This window comes from Eurosta solidaginis, chromosome 5, assembly GCF_040869045.1.
Source record: "Eurosta solidaginis isolate ZX-2024a chromosome 5, ASM4086904v1, whole genome shotgun sequence".
Classification (NCBI taxonomy): Eukaryota; Metazoa; Arthropoda; class Insecta; order Diptera; family Tephritidae; genus Eurosta; species Eurosta solidaginis.
In genome coordinates this window covers 79,950,135-79,965,945 of record NC_090323.1, presented here as the reverse complement: position 1 = coordinate 79,965,945, position 15,811 = coordinate 79,950,135, and the positions used below count along the sequence as shown (strand labels likewise).

General features: G+C 41.4%; 1 protein-coding gene across 1 annotated transcript; it reads left to right on the top strand.

The window, feature by feature from the left end:
* The first annotated feature begins 14,013 nt into the window (after nt 1–14,013).
* On the top strand, nt 14,014–15,468 carry LOC137254607 (uncharacterized). Its single transcript, XM_067792407.1, has 2 exons — nt 14,014–15,277; nt 15,349–15,468. Exon 1 carries the CDS (start codon nt 14,202–14,204, stop codon nt 14,808–14,810), a length of 609 nt encoding a protein of 202 aa, XP_067648508.1. The 5' UTR covers nt 14,014–14,201; the 3' UTR covers nt 14,811–15,277; nt 15,349–15,468.
* The last annotated feature ends 343 nt before the right edge of the window (nt 15,469–15,811 follow it).

The following is a 15,811-nucleotide window of genomic DNA, read 5'->3' as shown; positions in this document are numbered from 1 at the left end:
ATGTTTAATTACCTACAGCAATGCTATTTTGGAAGTTACTAGCAGTTATTTTCAATTATCATCTCCCTCCATTTATTTTCGTTCGAAAGCTCAAAAGTGTTCAACATTCTTCATTAACATCTCAAAACTCTCCAGAACAATTTCGGAACCATTATCGAAGAGAATAAAATCCAAAGTTGGAAAAATGTTTATGGAAGTTTCGCAGTTTTATTTGGAAGGGTCATGAACTAGTTGAGTTTTGCTAATATAGCTTCTCGAGGTTCTTTATAATTCTCACGGATCTTTTACAGTGAAGCTTCAAGGACATTTTCGAAAACTTTCGAAGTCAAAGTGTTCACAAATCTTCTAAATCTCGAAATTTTACCGAAACCCATTTTGAGAAAAAAAGAACAAACCACTGCTCGGAAATGTTTACGGAACTATCGCAGTTTTACTTGGAAGTATTTCGAAACGAGCAGTGATTCCCCCACTTTTTTTCTCTAAAAAAAACTATGAAACATCCAACAAAACTCGATGGTCAAAGAAACGAGTCCGGAAACCCACCTAAAACTTCGAAACTTTCGTAAAACACTCTCAAAAAAGTCAACCCCTTTTCAAATATTTTGACCGCTTTAATGAAAATCTCTAAGGCTTACTTAGAAGCTTCTTTAACTAATTATATCTAAGTTTATGCATGGCTGGTACTTACATAGCCGTCAGAGTACGCACCGTGGGCCTCTGCCGGAGTGGTCACTGGTGATGTTGTTTGTGCTGGTGAAGTTGTCTCTGTTGTTGGTTGTGGTGCGCGGTCTTGGGCGCGCTGTGGTCCGAGGTGATCGAGTGAACCTGGTGGCAATAAAACTTCGTGTTGACCTTTACGATGTGGATAATGCTAATTTTGGCGTTCGTTGTATTACGCTGCAGCGTACTGCTGGCCCTGGAGGCGGAGGTGTTGGTTTACGAGTCTCCTGTTGAGGAAAGCAGTGGTCGACGGCAAAAACAGATATTCGACATAACAGCTGATCTAGTTAGTTGGCTTCCTACTGATCACCTAGCAATTTCGCTTGTGCTGGTACTATTATAAAATTGTTATCTAAATTCGGATTTGTCGATGCTGTCTTATCAGCAAGATTTGTTAAATGTTTCTTAAATGTCCTTTTTGGCCCGCAGGAAATCGCAAAAATGGAAGATTCCAAACTGTTCGATACTAGTTAAAAGCTTCGCCACAATTAGAAAGCGTAAAAATAATCACAAACATTATTTTGCCAATGTGCTGACCGGGTAGTTGGTCGATAAGTATGTGGAACTCAGTTAAACGGCAAGCAGTGTGCAATTAATAGGAGCACTTTTACAAGTCAGTATTGGCGGTTTTTCACTGCTGTCGGCTTTATGTGTCGCTTCTTTTTTTTTCGGTGAATGTAGCTTTTCTCTTTATATATAATTTAAGGTTTCTTTGTCTGCGTTGTCGTTGAGCAAAGAAATATGTATCTGCTCTATCTTTCTACTTCCCAAATTTTTCACCTTCTTGGTTTTCAAGCCCGGAAACGCATGGCAAATTTTCGCTAGTGGTCGCCGGTCTTTTCTTTCTTGTTTCGATACTATTGCATCGCAACTTTTTGGTCCCATCACTAGTCACTAGGTGTGCCCTTCAAAAAACGCGAGTACTCTATAAATAATGTAAGGAATACTCCTTTGGGAGTATGGGACTGCTCCAAATCTAATCTGTATTCATACAAAAATGTGCTCCAAGTAACATTGCGATGTCCTAGGAGAGGAGTAGGTGATCCCACTCTCGCTTTGGTTGTGAGTATTCCATAGAGTACATACGTGAGAGTACTTTCCAAAGTACTTTCACTGTAGTACTCCATGGAGCACCCACAGAGGATCATATGCCAAAGTACTAAAGAGGAATTGTGTCGGAAAGAATTATCGAAGTGAATTTAATTTAAAATGAAAGTAAATGATATATTTTATACTACGAATATTCTTATGTTATTTAGCATTTGCGTGAATAAAGAAACTAATATAATACGCATAGGCATACGTGAATAAAGAAACTAATATAATATGTATACATAAAACCAGTGCGCCATTGTATTTTATAAGAGTTGCCAAAGTAAATTTTATTATTAGTTATTTGCATGCAATATTTTACTTTTGGCAACTCTGTTCCATCGTCATCGTGTCGTGATCACTGTCGTTAAAAAACGAGCAATGATCGGCTGATGGTGGTCCGCAAACGCATTGCAAAGGAGTATTGTTAGAGTACTCCAACATGAAGAAAATGGAACACGTAATCCAACAATTTTTGCAGGGTGTTCGCACGAAAACGCTCCCAAGCGAACAGGAAACCGGATCATCTGTGGGAAGCCACTGCCAGGGACCTCCGATGCCGGTCAACGTGGGGCACGACTCACCCCTGAGATAAGAGTCTCAAAGTCCTACTACGGAGCTAGCCGGGCAACATAGGACCATCCAAAAAAGGTTACGTCAACTGGGGATTAATTCTGTTTCCTAGTTTAAAAGGGCTTTGCGGCAATTAGACATTTGTTATGGAGAACTCGTCAAAACTCCGAAAGATGATTTCTAGTGGTTATCGCCCCCACAGAAAAACAAAACAAAAAAAGGTGTAGACATTTTGATATGGAGAACTCGTCCAAACTCCGAAAGGCTAGTCCGACCTAAGCGTGGACTGCCAGGGTGTTCACGGTCCTCGGTGAGCATGCGTGTGAACATCCCATGAGGTCAATGCTCGGGGAGAATACTGGGCGAGATTTCCCCGACCGCCAAAAATCCCAGACAAAAAAAGTCCGATTGGTAGGTAGATATAAAAAAAATCAAATTATAATTTGGCAAAGAAACGTTCTTTCTGGTTCATTGTGGACGAATATCCGAAGCATGGAAGCGACCTATCAATTTCCCGTCTAGGTCCTCGAGATCATACAATGCATTGCCTATTTTTCGGAGCACGCGACACTTAAGGTATTTCGGCAGGAATTTGGCGTTAATACCCTGTTTGAAGTTACTTAAGGCAAAGTTTTTCCGGAAAACTTCCTGACCTTCCTTATAGTTGACTTGCCTAGAGCGCTTGTTATAGGTGGTTACTTCCCTATCCTTGGCCTGATCTAAATTTCTACAGATCTGCTCACGAATATTAGTCAACTTGTCAGTTCTGCTTACTACCGTAACCTGGTCATCCCGAAGGCTGCCGAGTTTCTCTAAAATTTTGTACGTTGGGGCATGTTTGACCATATTTTGGCCATATAATGCAAAGTATGGAGAGCACTCAATCGCCGTATGAAAATCACTTCTCAAAACTGATAAATATCTTTGAGGAAAATTCTAATTTTCGAAACAATTTCTCTATTAAAGCGCTCGGATGCGTTTGCTTGGGGAGAATATAACCCTGTCCACACGTGCGTCACCCCGTAATTTGCAAAAAATTGGTTCATTTCCTTCGAGATAAACTGCTTACCATTGTCACTGTGAATAAATTCAGGGACCCCAACAGCTGGAAAATTTTCGGAAGCGAAGTAATTTATAACGTTAACAGTGGTGGCTCTCTGCATGGGCTTTAGCCAAACGTATTTTGAAAGATGGTCTAATACTATAAAAAGAAATTGATTGCACCGTTTAGATCTTGGATACGGCCCTAGGAAGTCGCCAATATAATCGCTGAAATGGCCTTTCGGATTCGCAGGTACTCCCTATAGGTGGTCTCGACTGTTGGTTAGTAGGTTTTACCGATTTGCAGGTATCACAACGCTGGACGTAGTCCCTGACGTCCTTAGCCTGCTGCGGCCAGAAGTATTTCTGCCTAACGCGTTCTAAGGTTTTCTGCCACCCGCCATGGTAACTCCGGTTAGCGTCATGTGCTAGTCTCACTGTTTCCTCAGTCAACCCTTTCGGCAACCATAATCGCCACAGCGAGTCTTCTTCCCCTTCGACTCCCTTACGAAATTTAACTCGTTTGAAAATTACCCCGTCCACCACTCGTAAATCCGGAAACGATTCCTCGTTTTCGGAGACGGTCCGAATGAAGTCTAGTCGTTGCTGCTAAATTCGGGAGAGACTAAATCTATTTCCCCGGATGTGGTAGTGAAAGTCAACTCATCAGCATCAAACCGCGACAGCGCATCTGGTACTACATTCAGGGTGCCCCTACGATGTTCCATTTTAAAGTCGTTACTTTGCAGTAACAGCGACCACCTCGCCAACCTCCCGCTCAAGTCCTTTTGTGTCATTACCAGTTGAGACTGGAGTGGTCCGTGATAATCCGAAACGGTAATCCCTCAACATAGGGTCGGAAGCGCTTCACGCTGATTATGGCGGCGAGACATTCCAGCTCGGTTACCGTATAATTGCGTTGAGCATTATTCAGCTTTTTCGACACAAACGCGATCGGATGCTCAGCGCCCTCGTCATCGACCTGGAACAACACTCCGCCAACACCTATTTTGGAAGCGTCGTATTGTATTACGAATTCCTTGGAAAAGTCTGGTTGGGCCAAGACAGGAGCGGAACTCAAAACTACTTTTAGTTTTTCGAAGGCCTCTATAGCTTCAAACGTAAGCTTGAACGGGCCTGATGACTTACGGAGACAGTCGGTCAAGGGACCTGCCAAGTCAGCAACATTGGTAATAAACGCCCTGTACCAATTCGCCATGCCCACAAACCTACGCACTTGCCGAGGGGATTTAGGGATCGGGAAGTTTTGCATTTCTTCTATTTTTTCCGGATCCACTTTTAAACACCTGCTGCCGATCAAATACCCTAAGTAGCGTATTTCCTTCTGACAAAATTTACTTTTCTTCACGTTTATTGTCAGACCTGTGTCTCTCAAACAATTGGCCACTTCCGTTAGCAATTTCAGGTGGTCTTCAAAATTAGTGCTACATACCATCAGGTCGTCCAGGTAGACAAAGACGTTCTCTCGCAGACGCGAAGGGATTGCCTTGTCCATCAGCCTACTCATAGTCTGCGGTCCATTGCACAGACCAAATGGCATTACCTTGAAGTGGTATAGAGGCCTCCCCGGAACTGCGAATGCTGTTTTTTTCTTAGAGGACTCTGTCAATTTGATCTGGAAGAACGCGTCCTTCAGATCAATGCCACTAATAACATGCGTATCTTTCAGTCTGCTCAATAAGCCGTTGATATGAGGCAGGGGGTATGAGTCCTTCTTAGTCACCGCGTTGACCTTCCTCGAATCTATGCACAGCCTAACTTCATCTGGTTTCCGGACCAGTACTACAGGACTACACCACTGGGAGTTTGATTCTTCTATAACTCCTAATTCGAGTAACCTGTCTAGTTCGCTAAAAGCTTCGGCTTGCCTTGGTGGCGAAAGAGGGAAATGTTTGCTTTTTATGGGAACGGCATCACCGGTGTCAATGTGATGCTCCACTAATTTAGTTTGCCCTAGGCCTAACTTCTCGTACGAAGGAAACGTCTCGATGACCTTTTGTAATTCTAATTTCCGTGCTGGTGACAATTCATGGAGGTTGAGTTCTTCTTCCTTTTCAGGTCTAATCTCTATGCACTCTACGCTTGGGAATATTTCGGAAGCTAACGCAAATGCTCTCCAAAAATCTACCCCGAAGTACGCTTCTTGGAGCAGTGAGGGAACGAATAACCTTTGTGATATTTTTGAAGGTGACCGGTAGAGATACTGAGCCTAAAATTTTTTGCTTGTTGCCGCCCGCGGTATATACGAACGCACGTAAGGGCTGATAATCGAAGCCTATATCCTTTAGGAATTCTAATCCGTTTTTCCCTAAGATGGAGACGTTGGATTCCGATTCCAAGAACCCTATGAGAAAACTATCCTTAATCTTAGCCTTTACGAGGGGCTTTTCATCCTCTGTAAGCGTTAACGTGGTGGCTTGCAGTAGTCTACGCTCCTGTACTCTCCTGTGGTATCTCTTCCTGCACTTCAAAATATTGTCCGATACCGGGTGTTGTTCAAAAATGGTATGTCTTATTTGCTAATACCTATGATCCATTTCTTCTAGGTTTGGTGAAAATTGCGTTTGGCAAGCGACATCACTATGCTGGCGTTGCAGAATTCTGGTCGGTTCGCCCATCGCGGATGAGGACGTTTGACTCTCGGATTCAGAACTATTGTCCGAATTGTCCGTACTGTCAGGGTAAGTTATTATCACATTTGAGGGTTCTTCTGCCATGGTACTACTGCACCTCGGAAGCTCACCACCTCCATTCAACTCGGTACTTGCGAGAGATCCACCCTCGGGTTCAGTGCACGGGACGACGCCTCGAGCACTGGCTGGTGTGGGAGCTATGATGCCGAACGAGGTTCCCCCGGCTTCTCGCTCGAGTACTGGTTTCTTTGCCTGCGATGGTCCCTAGGGCATGTTGGAGTTAATAATCCCCTATGGTCACATTTAAAACAAAAAGGATTCCTAATGGGTTCCTCGCAGTATATGTATGAGTGGCCCATGGCCTGGCAATTCCAGCATTGGATTCCCGAATAGTCCGGTCTCCTGTTGCGTCGATATTCCAGCGCCTCTATCTACTGATCCATTTCGCAATCCTCGCCTTCCATCCTCATGTCCGGTGTTGTCACGCGTGCTTCGTTCACATGCCGTCCTGGGTAAGTGGCTCCCAACAGCTTGCTTTCTTTCAGCACTTGTTCACCTCTGCGTGCTACATCGCGTAGATCATGAAGGGTCCTTACATCTGCGTTGAAAAGCATCAGTTTAAGGCTACTGTTGACGTTTCTTTTTATTATGTCAATCAGCAGAACCTCCGACATTGGCTCTTTTAAGCGCGCGTTCAAGGAGATTATGTACGTGTGGAACACGTCATAGCACTCACTTGCTTTCTGCTTCCGCATGGAGATCTCGCGACACATTGGTCATTAGCCCCGAGATATCATGCGCGTTTAATAGGGGCGCATTAAGATTACGGTGCTTACAGGTCTGTCCATTTTATCGCGGAGGTCATTCAGGTCCGAGCACATGTTCATTCCCGCGGGATCTCCGTATTGCCCCCCTACTGGGGTGTGCACCACCAAGGGACGCCTGGCCTTGGGGAAAGCCCCCATATTATTACCGCCCCGGTGCTGGCTCCCCCGGAAACTCCCCGTACTTCCAAACGGAGTATTCCGGCCCGGTTGGCCGTACGACTGCTCGCGCGACATAGTCAGAGAAAAAAGTTGGTCAAGTCGTAGATAACAAAAACTTTTGCCACGTAAGGCAGTTAAGGATTAGGAAAAAAAAAGTTAAAATCCACCCCCTTTCACCCTATACCCTAAACGTTGAAGGGTATAAAAAAATGGTTATACAAAAAAAAGTTTGCGAGCGAAAAAAAAATCGCGAGAATAACTGCTGTAGAAAAAAAGTAAAAAATCAGCTGAAAAAAAAAATATAATTATCGGTTAAGTGTATCTTGAGTACTCAATGGGAACGCTGACATCCCCTTCCCGAAGGCACTCGGGCTACAAGTAAAAAAAAATCACACAGATACATTCATACATGTCCCTAGTGCTCCCAACCGCAATGCGAGGGGGTCTTAAGGCCCCCCTCCGAGACTGGTTGCGGCCACTAGGGTCAGTTCCAGACACTCACGTGTTGGTCTCAACACGCCCAGCCGCAACGCAGGGGCAGTCTGCAGGGGCTCGCCCCTGGGACTGGTTGGGGGTGTTGAGGCCTCCCGTCCATTCTCACTGGACACACCTCCTGCCTCCGCCGCAATGGGTGGAGTGGTTTCGGAGCCGCTCCCCAGTCTGATAGGATAGGAAGGAGTGTCACTTTGAATCCCAGCTCACCCCGTCACAGTCCAGGCGGTATTCTAAACTACCACCTGGGACGTGGGATGAGCTGGGGTTCCTTCACCACATACATACACGCACTCACACTAACAACACAAATTCGGCAGCAGGAAAGAAACTATAAAAAAAATTTAAACATTACAAAAAAAAAACCCAATTAGCGGACAAAATTATTCCAAAGCCGACTACGGACAACATCCGGCAAACTAAAATCCCAATTACTAAAAAACTAAGTGCGTTCAGTACTGCCTCATCGGGTGAAATATAAAAAAAATCCGCATAACTTGACGTTAAGTCTCGTGGATCCTTCAGCTACTGGAGACGATGATCATTCCGGACACCCTGATCCGTTCAACCATCCCACCGCAACGCAGGTGGCTGCTCCTGCGGCTACTCACCCCGGACTGGTGGGATGGTCAACTTCACAGTTTGACCAGGAGTGACCCTCGCACCCGGCGCCTTAGGAACCACGCTGGGCGCCATCTGTTATGGCGCCCTCAGCAACTGTCAACGATGATCACTCCGGGCAGCTTGATCCATCCAACCATCCCACCGCAACGCAGGTGGCTGCTCCTGCGGCTGCTCACCTCGGACTGGTGGGATGCTCAACTTCACAAGTTGACCAGGAATGACCAGCGCGACAGCGCCTCGGGCACCAAATCCCGTTGGGCGCCATCTGTTATGAATTCGCATTTTCGGTGGAAGCAGTAAGGAAGGCGGTCGGCATGATGTGGTGGTGCACAGTGGCTAGTCATTGTCGGCTGGGCAATAATCAGAAAAAAGTCATATCATGCCTATCAAAACTAAAAGCTGTCAAATTCAAAAAAACCGACAGAAGCGCAGAGACCGACTCAAAACGCTTATAATTCAAATTAAAACGACATCCGTTCGAACCGGATGCCACGAACAGACCGTTAACATTCCAAAATTTAAATTCAAAAAGAAATTCAAAAAAAAAAAACTAAATGCAACGAAAATTACCGAACCGGACATGACCGGTTACTAACTCTAAAATCAAAAATCAAAAAAAAAACTGCTGAAAAATAAAAATACAAATAAAAGGGCCGAATCTATCTTGGGGGCGCCGCGGGTGTTGTTGCGACGCCCGGTGCTTATCCCACCCTCAAAACCATGGCCACCGACGCACCTAATTTTCGGTGGCCCCTTACCTGTATACCTACATGCCTTCTAAATAACTGAGAAAGTCAGCATTCCCATTTTATAATACAATATTTATTTAAAATTCATTATGCTAGTAACTTATAAATAAGCGCAATTGTTATATAATATGCCCAAAAGACAAGTAAAAAAAGTCTTTATTGACAAAAGGATTTGATGAGGGGTTGAAGTTTTTATAAATTTAGGGAGTATACCTCTTAATGTTCTTAATTTCTAAAAGAAATATTGTTATTTTAAAATTTTCCAGATGACCTACTAACAAGTCGCGAAAAGATGTGAAGTTTCATCTATGTGCAGAATGATTATTATAATTTATTTGTTGTAGTTGTTGTAGCTACACATTTTATTCCGTTGTGGTACTTTTTGCCTTATTTATTTGTTTATTCATTTATTTTATTTACCGATTTGTACATTTATTCGTTGGATGTATTTCTTTTACGGTAACTTTATTTTAATTAAATTTTAATTAGTTTAACATTGCTTCCATTTTTATGCAATTCCCCCTTTTCCCTAGGTGTAAAAAAAATTCTTATCACCTTCTTCCTAGTGAGCAGGGTTTTCAAATTAATTGAATGTGAAATAGATTTTCACACGCCTAAAGTTATTTATCTACAGCTAAGAATTTAATCAACTTGGAATTTTTATGCATAAATATAGCCAGATATAAAAAAACTACTTTCTATATCTTATATCCCATACTTGACTTCGCTACTATCCCGCTAGCTTAAACTTGCTAACCTCACATAACATTCTCAATCCTTCCTTTCGACTTCCGAACCTACCACTTTGCGCTTCTAAATGTTATACTAAAATATATTCCATATAGCCCTAGCTTATTATCGTAACGTTTAACAATATGTTAGAGTTTCTTTTTCTAAGTATGACTTATTTTAGGGTATTCATAATTAATTGGTTAGTGTCAATTTATGTCATTAATAGTTTACATAAGCGGTTGCTCGCTATATACGTATTACAAATATAACATGTACATACAATGTCAAAAGCATTGGAGCTTGAGTTTTTATTGGTTGTTCACAATGTTCGTATAAATTTTTAATCAGTATAATAATTGGTTTACCAGTTTCTTGATAGGGTCTGGCTAAAAGCAATTCAGTTGTTGCCAATGCAATTCAATAGCCTTTAATGATAAAAAAAGAGAGAAAGGAAGAATGTTGAATTACCTACAGCAATGCTATTTTGGAAGTTACCAGCAGTTATTTTCAATTATCATCTCCCTCCTTTTATTTTCGTTCGAAAGCTCAAAAGTGTTCAACATTCTTCATTAACATCTCAAAACTCTCCTGAACAATTTCGGAACCGTTATCGAAGAGAATAAAATCCAAAGTTGAAAAAATGTTTATGGAAGAGTCGCAGTTTTATTTGGAAGGGTCATGAACTAGTTAAGTTTTGCTAATATAGCTTCTCGTGGTTCTTTAAAATTCGCACGGATCTTTTGCAGTGAAGCTTCAAGGACATTTTCGAAAACTTTCGAAGTCAAAGTGTTCACAAATCTTCTAAATCTCGAAATTTTCCCGAAACCCATTTTGAAAAAAAAAGAACAAACCACTGCTCGGAAATGCTTACGGAACTATCGCAGTTTTACTTGGAAGTATTTCGAAACGAGCAGTGATTCCCCCACTTTTTTCTCTAAAAAAAACTATGAAACATCCAACAAAACTCGATGGTCAAAGAAACGAGTCTAGAAACCCACGTAAAACTTCGAAACTTTCTTAAAACACTCTCAAAAAAATCGACCCCTTTTCAAATATTTTGACCGCTTTTATGAAAATCTCTAAGGCTTACTTAGAAGCTTCTTTAACTAATTACATCTAAGTTTATGCATGGCTGGTACTTACATAGCCGTCCGAGTACGCACCGTGGGCCTCTGCCGGGGTGGTCACTGGTGATGTTGTTTTTGCTGGTGAAGTTGTCTCTGTTGTTGGTTGTGGTGCGCGGTCTTGGGCGCGCTGTGTTGGTACTGTTGGTTGTTGTTGCGCTCTGGTCCGAGGTGATCGAGTGAACCTGGTGGCAATAAAACTTCGTGTTGACCTTTACGATCTGGATGACTTGGTGCTATTTTGGCGTTCGTTGTATTACGCTGCAGCGTACTGCTGGCCCTGGAGGCGGAGGTGTTGGTTTAAGAGTCTCCTGTTGAGGAAAGCAGTGGTCGACGGCAAAAACAGATATTCGACATAACAGCTGATCTAGTTAGTTGGCTTCCTACTGATCACCTAGCAATTTCGCTTGTGCTGGTACTATTATAAAATTGTTATCTAAATTCGGAGTTGTCGATGCTGTCTTATCAGCAAGATTCGTTAAATGTTTCTTAAATGTCCTTTTTGGCCCGCAGGAAATCGCAAAAACGGAAGATTCCAAACTGTTCGATACTAGTTAAAAGCTTCGCCACAATTAGAAAGCATGAAAATATTCACAAAAATTATTTTGCCAATGTGCTGACCGGGTAGTTGGTCGATAAGTATGTGGGACTCAGTTAAACGGCAAGCAGTGTGCAATTAATAGGAGCACTTTTACAAGTCAGTATTGGTGGTTTTTCACTGCTGTCGGCTTTATGTGTCGCTTCTTTTTTTTCGGTGAATGTAGCTTTTCTCTTTATATATAATTTAAGGTTTCTTTGTCTGCGTTGTCGTTGAGCAAAGAAATATGTATCTGCTCTATCTTTCTACTTCCCAAATTTTTCACCTTCTTGGTTTTCAAGCCCGGAAACGCATGGCAAATTTTCGCAAGTCTTTTCTTTCTTGTTGCGATACTATTGCATCGCAACTTTTTGGTCCCATCACTAGTCACTAGGTGTGTTCGCACGAAAACGCTCCCAAGTGGTCCGTAACCGTAGACCATAACAGCAGACCGTAACAAACTCTGTCGTATTTGCATTCTTCAGTTAATTATCAACAAAAGCATGACAAATTATCACTAAAAAATTCATACATGTTGTCTATATATTTAATATGGTAGACAATTTACTTACCCTTTCTGGTGCGATGATTCCTGGACAATCGGGCCTGACAAGACGCGATTTTTTTGCCTTAAGAGAGCGTGCTTAACGCGAAGCATATCATGTTATGGCACACCTTTGGTGATGCAAACAATCAAAGAAATTTCTGCTTCTAATGCTTCTAGGATAGCAGCAGCAGCTCCCGGTGGCGCCACATAAATAACAGTTGCATGCGGATAGGTTGCCTTTTTTGCTCCGGCTACCTATTCAACTTTAATTAGCATTAAATTATCTACTATTGCAATTTTTAATCAATACAAATCAATCTAAAATAACCGAAGCAAATACTGGGAAACCAAGATGCGTAGTTCCACCCTTTTTTAGGGAAATACATCCAACCAGTTTGGTACCGCATTCCAAAGCATGATGGTTGTGTAAAGTACCTTGTTTAGCGGTAAATCCTTGGCAAATGGCACGTGAATCTGCATTTAATTGTAGGTTTCCTGTGGTTTTGGCATATTCTGAGCTGAATCGCACTCCGGCGGAGATGTTATCTATTAGAATAATATAACATTTTTTTTTTATTATTTAAAAATGAACATACGTATGAATGAAAAGCAGAAAGTAAATAATGTTGTTGTTGTTGTAGCGATAAGGACACTCCCCGTATCGACTTTGTTGGTCCTTTGCCGGATGCAGATCGGGTACGTTCCGGGAACCATTAAGGTACTAGCCCGACCATCTCGGGAGCGATTTAGTATGACATGAAACCTTCTAGGCCATCCCGTCGATTCTATACAATTTAATATGGTAACGATTTAAAATACGGTGCACCATCTAATTTTTATCAAAAATTATCAAACGTGGAATCAAAAGACGCGCCTCGAGTTTTTAGTATCCGAAATATTTGAAAATATAAATTTTTATTTCTGTCAAAACATAATTGTGATAGTTTTTAAATTAGGTGGTGCACCGTCTTGCAAAACGTTACCCTTAATATTATCTTGGGCTAAGGCCGCCAACGCAAAAAGGTGTTATCTGCAACAAAATTTTTAATTTCCATCACATGTCACAACTAAAATTAACTTAATATTATTTTGGACGAAGTCCGCCAACGCGAAAAGGTGTTCTCTGTAACAAAATTTTTAATTTCCGTCACATGTCACAACTAAAAGCACAAGAATTTTTACTTTTTACACACCAGATTAAGCGAGAGCTTGTAAGAGTTTTATTCATAATGTAATAATAATAATAATTGCATCATGGTTTTATTAACATCTCAACAATTATATTTTTTCTGCGTTTCAATGTTTTCCGGAATAATTATTGAACTGTCATTTCGATCACAGCATGAAACGTCGATGTATTAGTGGAGAGCGAAAAAAGCTTTGAATGTGTGGGTGAACTAGTTACCTCCGTCTTGTAGGGTAGTTGTACGATTCAATGAGACGCTATCGTTAAAGTAATAGCTGTTCATTATGCATGCGTTTCTCCGAGTGAATGTGATAATCAGGTATGTCGCAGAATCCGACTCGGATTTGATTTTTGTCGGAAATGCAAACCGATATCTGTTCGAATTGGTGTCACGAATTTCGATCGGATTTGGCGTTTTTCGCAATTAAACAAAACCGATATTCGAATCAGCTGGGTTTTGTTTACTTTTGGTATTGTGTGTAAAATTGGCATTTGATTCCAAATGCTAATAAAATTATTTAACTAATGCTTTTGTCAGGAGAAGTTCAAGAAAAGACCGTTACTATTACACCATTTTATCAATTCCAAGATGTCTTGCTGTAACTCTATACAGTCGCTAATATGTTTAACTCTGTAATAAAGTTTTAGATCATCGGCGTACATCAAGCAACTAAAAAATTTAAAACATTGGCAGATGTCATTTATAAATAAAGACACTTGATCATATCGATACTACTGTAGTCACGTTAGATAATATGTTTATTGATCAAACGTAACATTTAATATATAATACACTTAAAACTAATAATATGTAAAATACCCTTTTTGTAACAACTCTGTATTACAAAACAGGTTATTGATATTGTAACAGCCCTGTGGCGAAAGATAAATGCAATACAACCCTGAATAGAAGAAAGAAAATAATAAAAAAGAAGAGGAGGACACTACGGTTAATCGAGAAAAGAAAAAGCGTGTTTGATTTTCAAGTAAAAATCTAGATCGATTTGGATCGTTTGCTAACCAACCTAATAGTATTAAAATTTAAATCTCAGGTGTGGGGTTTCCACCATACAACATAAATAATCTTATATTTCATTAAGAACCATGTCCGATATGGCTAATCGCAGTGAAATCATAAACACACTGAATGAAATGGAAGTGGAATTCCCATCGACCGCCACAAATACCCAATTACGGTGGCTTCTCCATGACGGAATAGGAGATGGAGCAATTGCCGATATGGCTACTAATTCTGCCCATGATCATACTGCCGTTTCCAATAATTCCACCACTGCTGCTGCTGATGACATCGCAATTACCACCACTGCCGTTTCCAATATTGCTACTGCTGCTGACATCGTAATCACCACTACTGCCACTGCGGTTTCCAATATTGCTACCACTGCTACTGCTGCTGACACCGCAATCACCACCACTGCCGTTTCCAATATTGCTACCACTGCTACAGCTGCCGAAAGCGCAATCACCACTACTGCCACTGCTGCTGCTGATCTTGTTACCACTTCTATTGCCGACGTTACTGATGATACCTTTCATACCGCCGCCCAAGTTAACACCGCTGGTGCCTATTTTATTAATAATGCTGCTGCAACTGCCGATGCATTGGAATTAAAATTCACCATGCCAATCACACGAAATGAAGCCTATAAAATGTTGGCAAGAAAGCGTTGGGACAAAAAAAGGAGTCTTTGAATTGCTACGTATTGGCCATGCAGGCCATTGCAAAAAGGGCAAATATTACCGAGCCGGAGGTAATTGAATTCATCATTGACGGGATTGGCAGCGCAGTCCCTAACGTACAACTGCTATTGTCTGCCAGGGGTCTAGAGGAATTAAAACAATTGATTGGACGATATGAAAGAACATACTTTGTGCCTGATGCAGTACCTATTACCTCTGTACCTACAGCGCGTCAGCAATCATTCAAGCCATCAGATGATGGTAGCAAAAAGTGCTATAACTACTCCAAAAATGGGCATATAAAACCCAACTGCCCTTACCCGTTGCGTCCAGAAGGGTCATGTTTTCAGTGCTAGCGGATGGGCCACGACCATCGCTCGTGCCCCAACCCGGCCAAGGTGCTGAAACCGAACAACCAGGTAGCAGTGGCAATGCAAAATGAAGACGAGGAATCGGTAGCCATTGACGCTTTTAATTATGTAAGTATTAAGTTTAGGGTGAAAGAAAGAGTATTGTCTGATGTAGTAATTTCTCTTTTCGACACCGGCAGTCCGGTTAGTTTTATACAGAGGTCACGGGTCCCAGAATAATTGGTCCATCTACAGGAATGTAGTAACATAAATACGGCGGAATATAAAGGAATTGGGGGCAGAAAAATAAATATTATTACAAAAATACAATTTCATATAAAATTTAAATAAATGTCCAATAAAATTGAATTAAATGTAATTTCGGATGAAGATATGGTCGTACCTGTTATTTTGCGACGTGATTTTCTCAATAGGTTTCATATTAAACTTAAGAGCATTAGAAAAAAATACGAAAAACCAAAATTGTTAGACATAAGACAAAATATGCAAAATTCAATAGAATTACAAAAACCGATAACCGATTCTGAAGCACTCTCGGTCATTGTAAAGCCATATCCAGAAAGGGATGGCCATTGCAGTCCCGATTACCTGCCTAACGTTTTTGGTATCGATGTTTGTTATTAGCAAAGTGAGAGAGATATA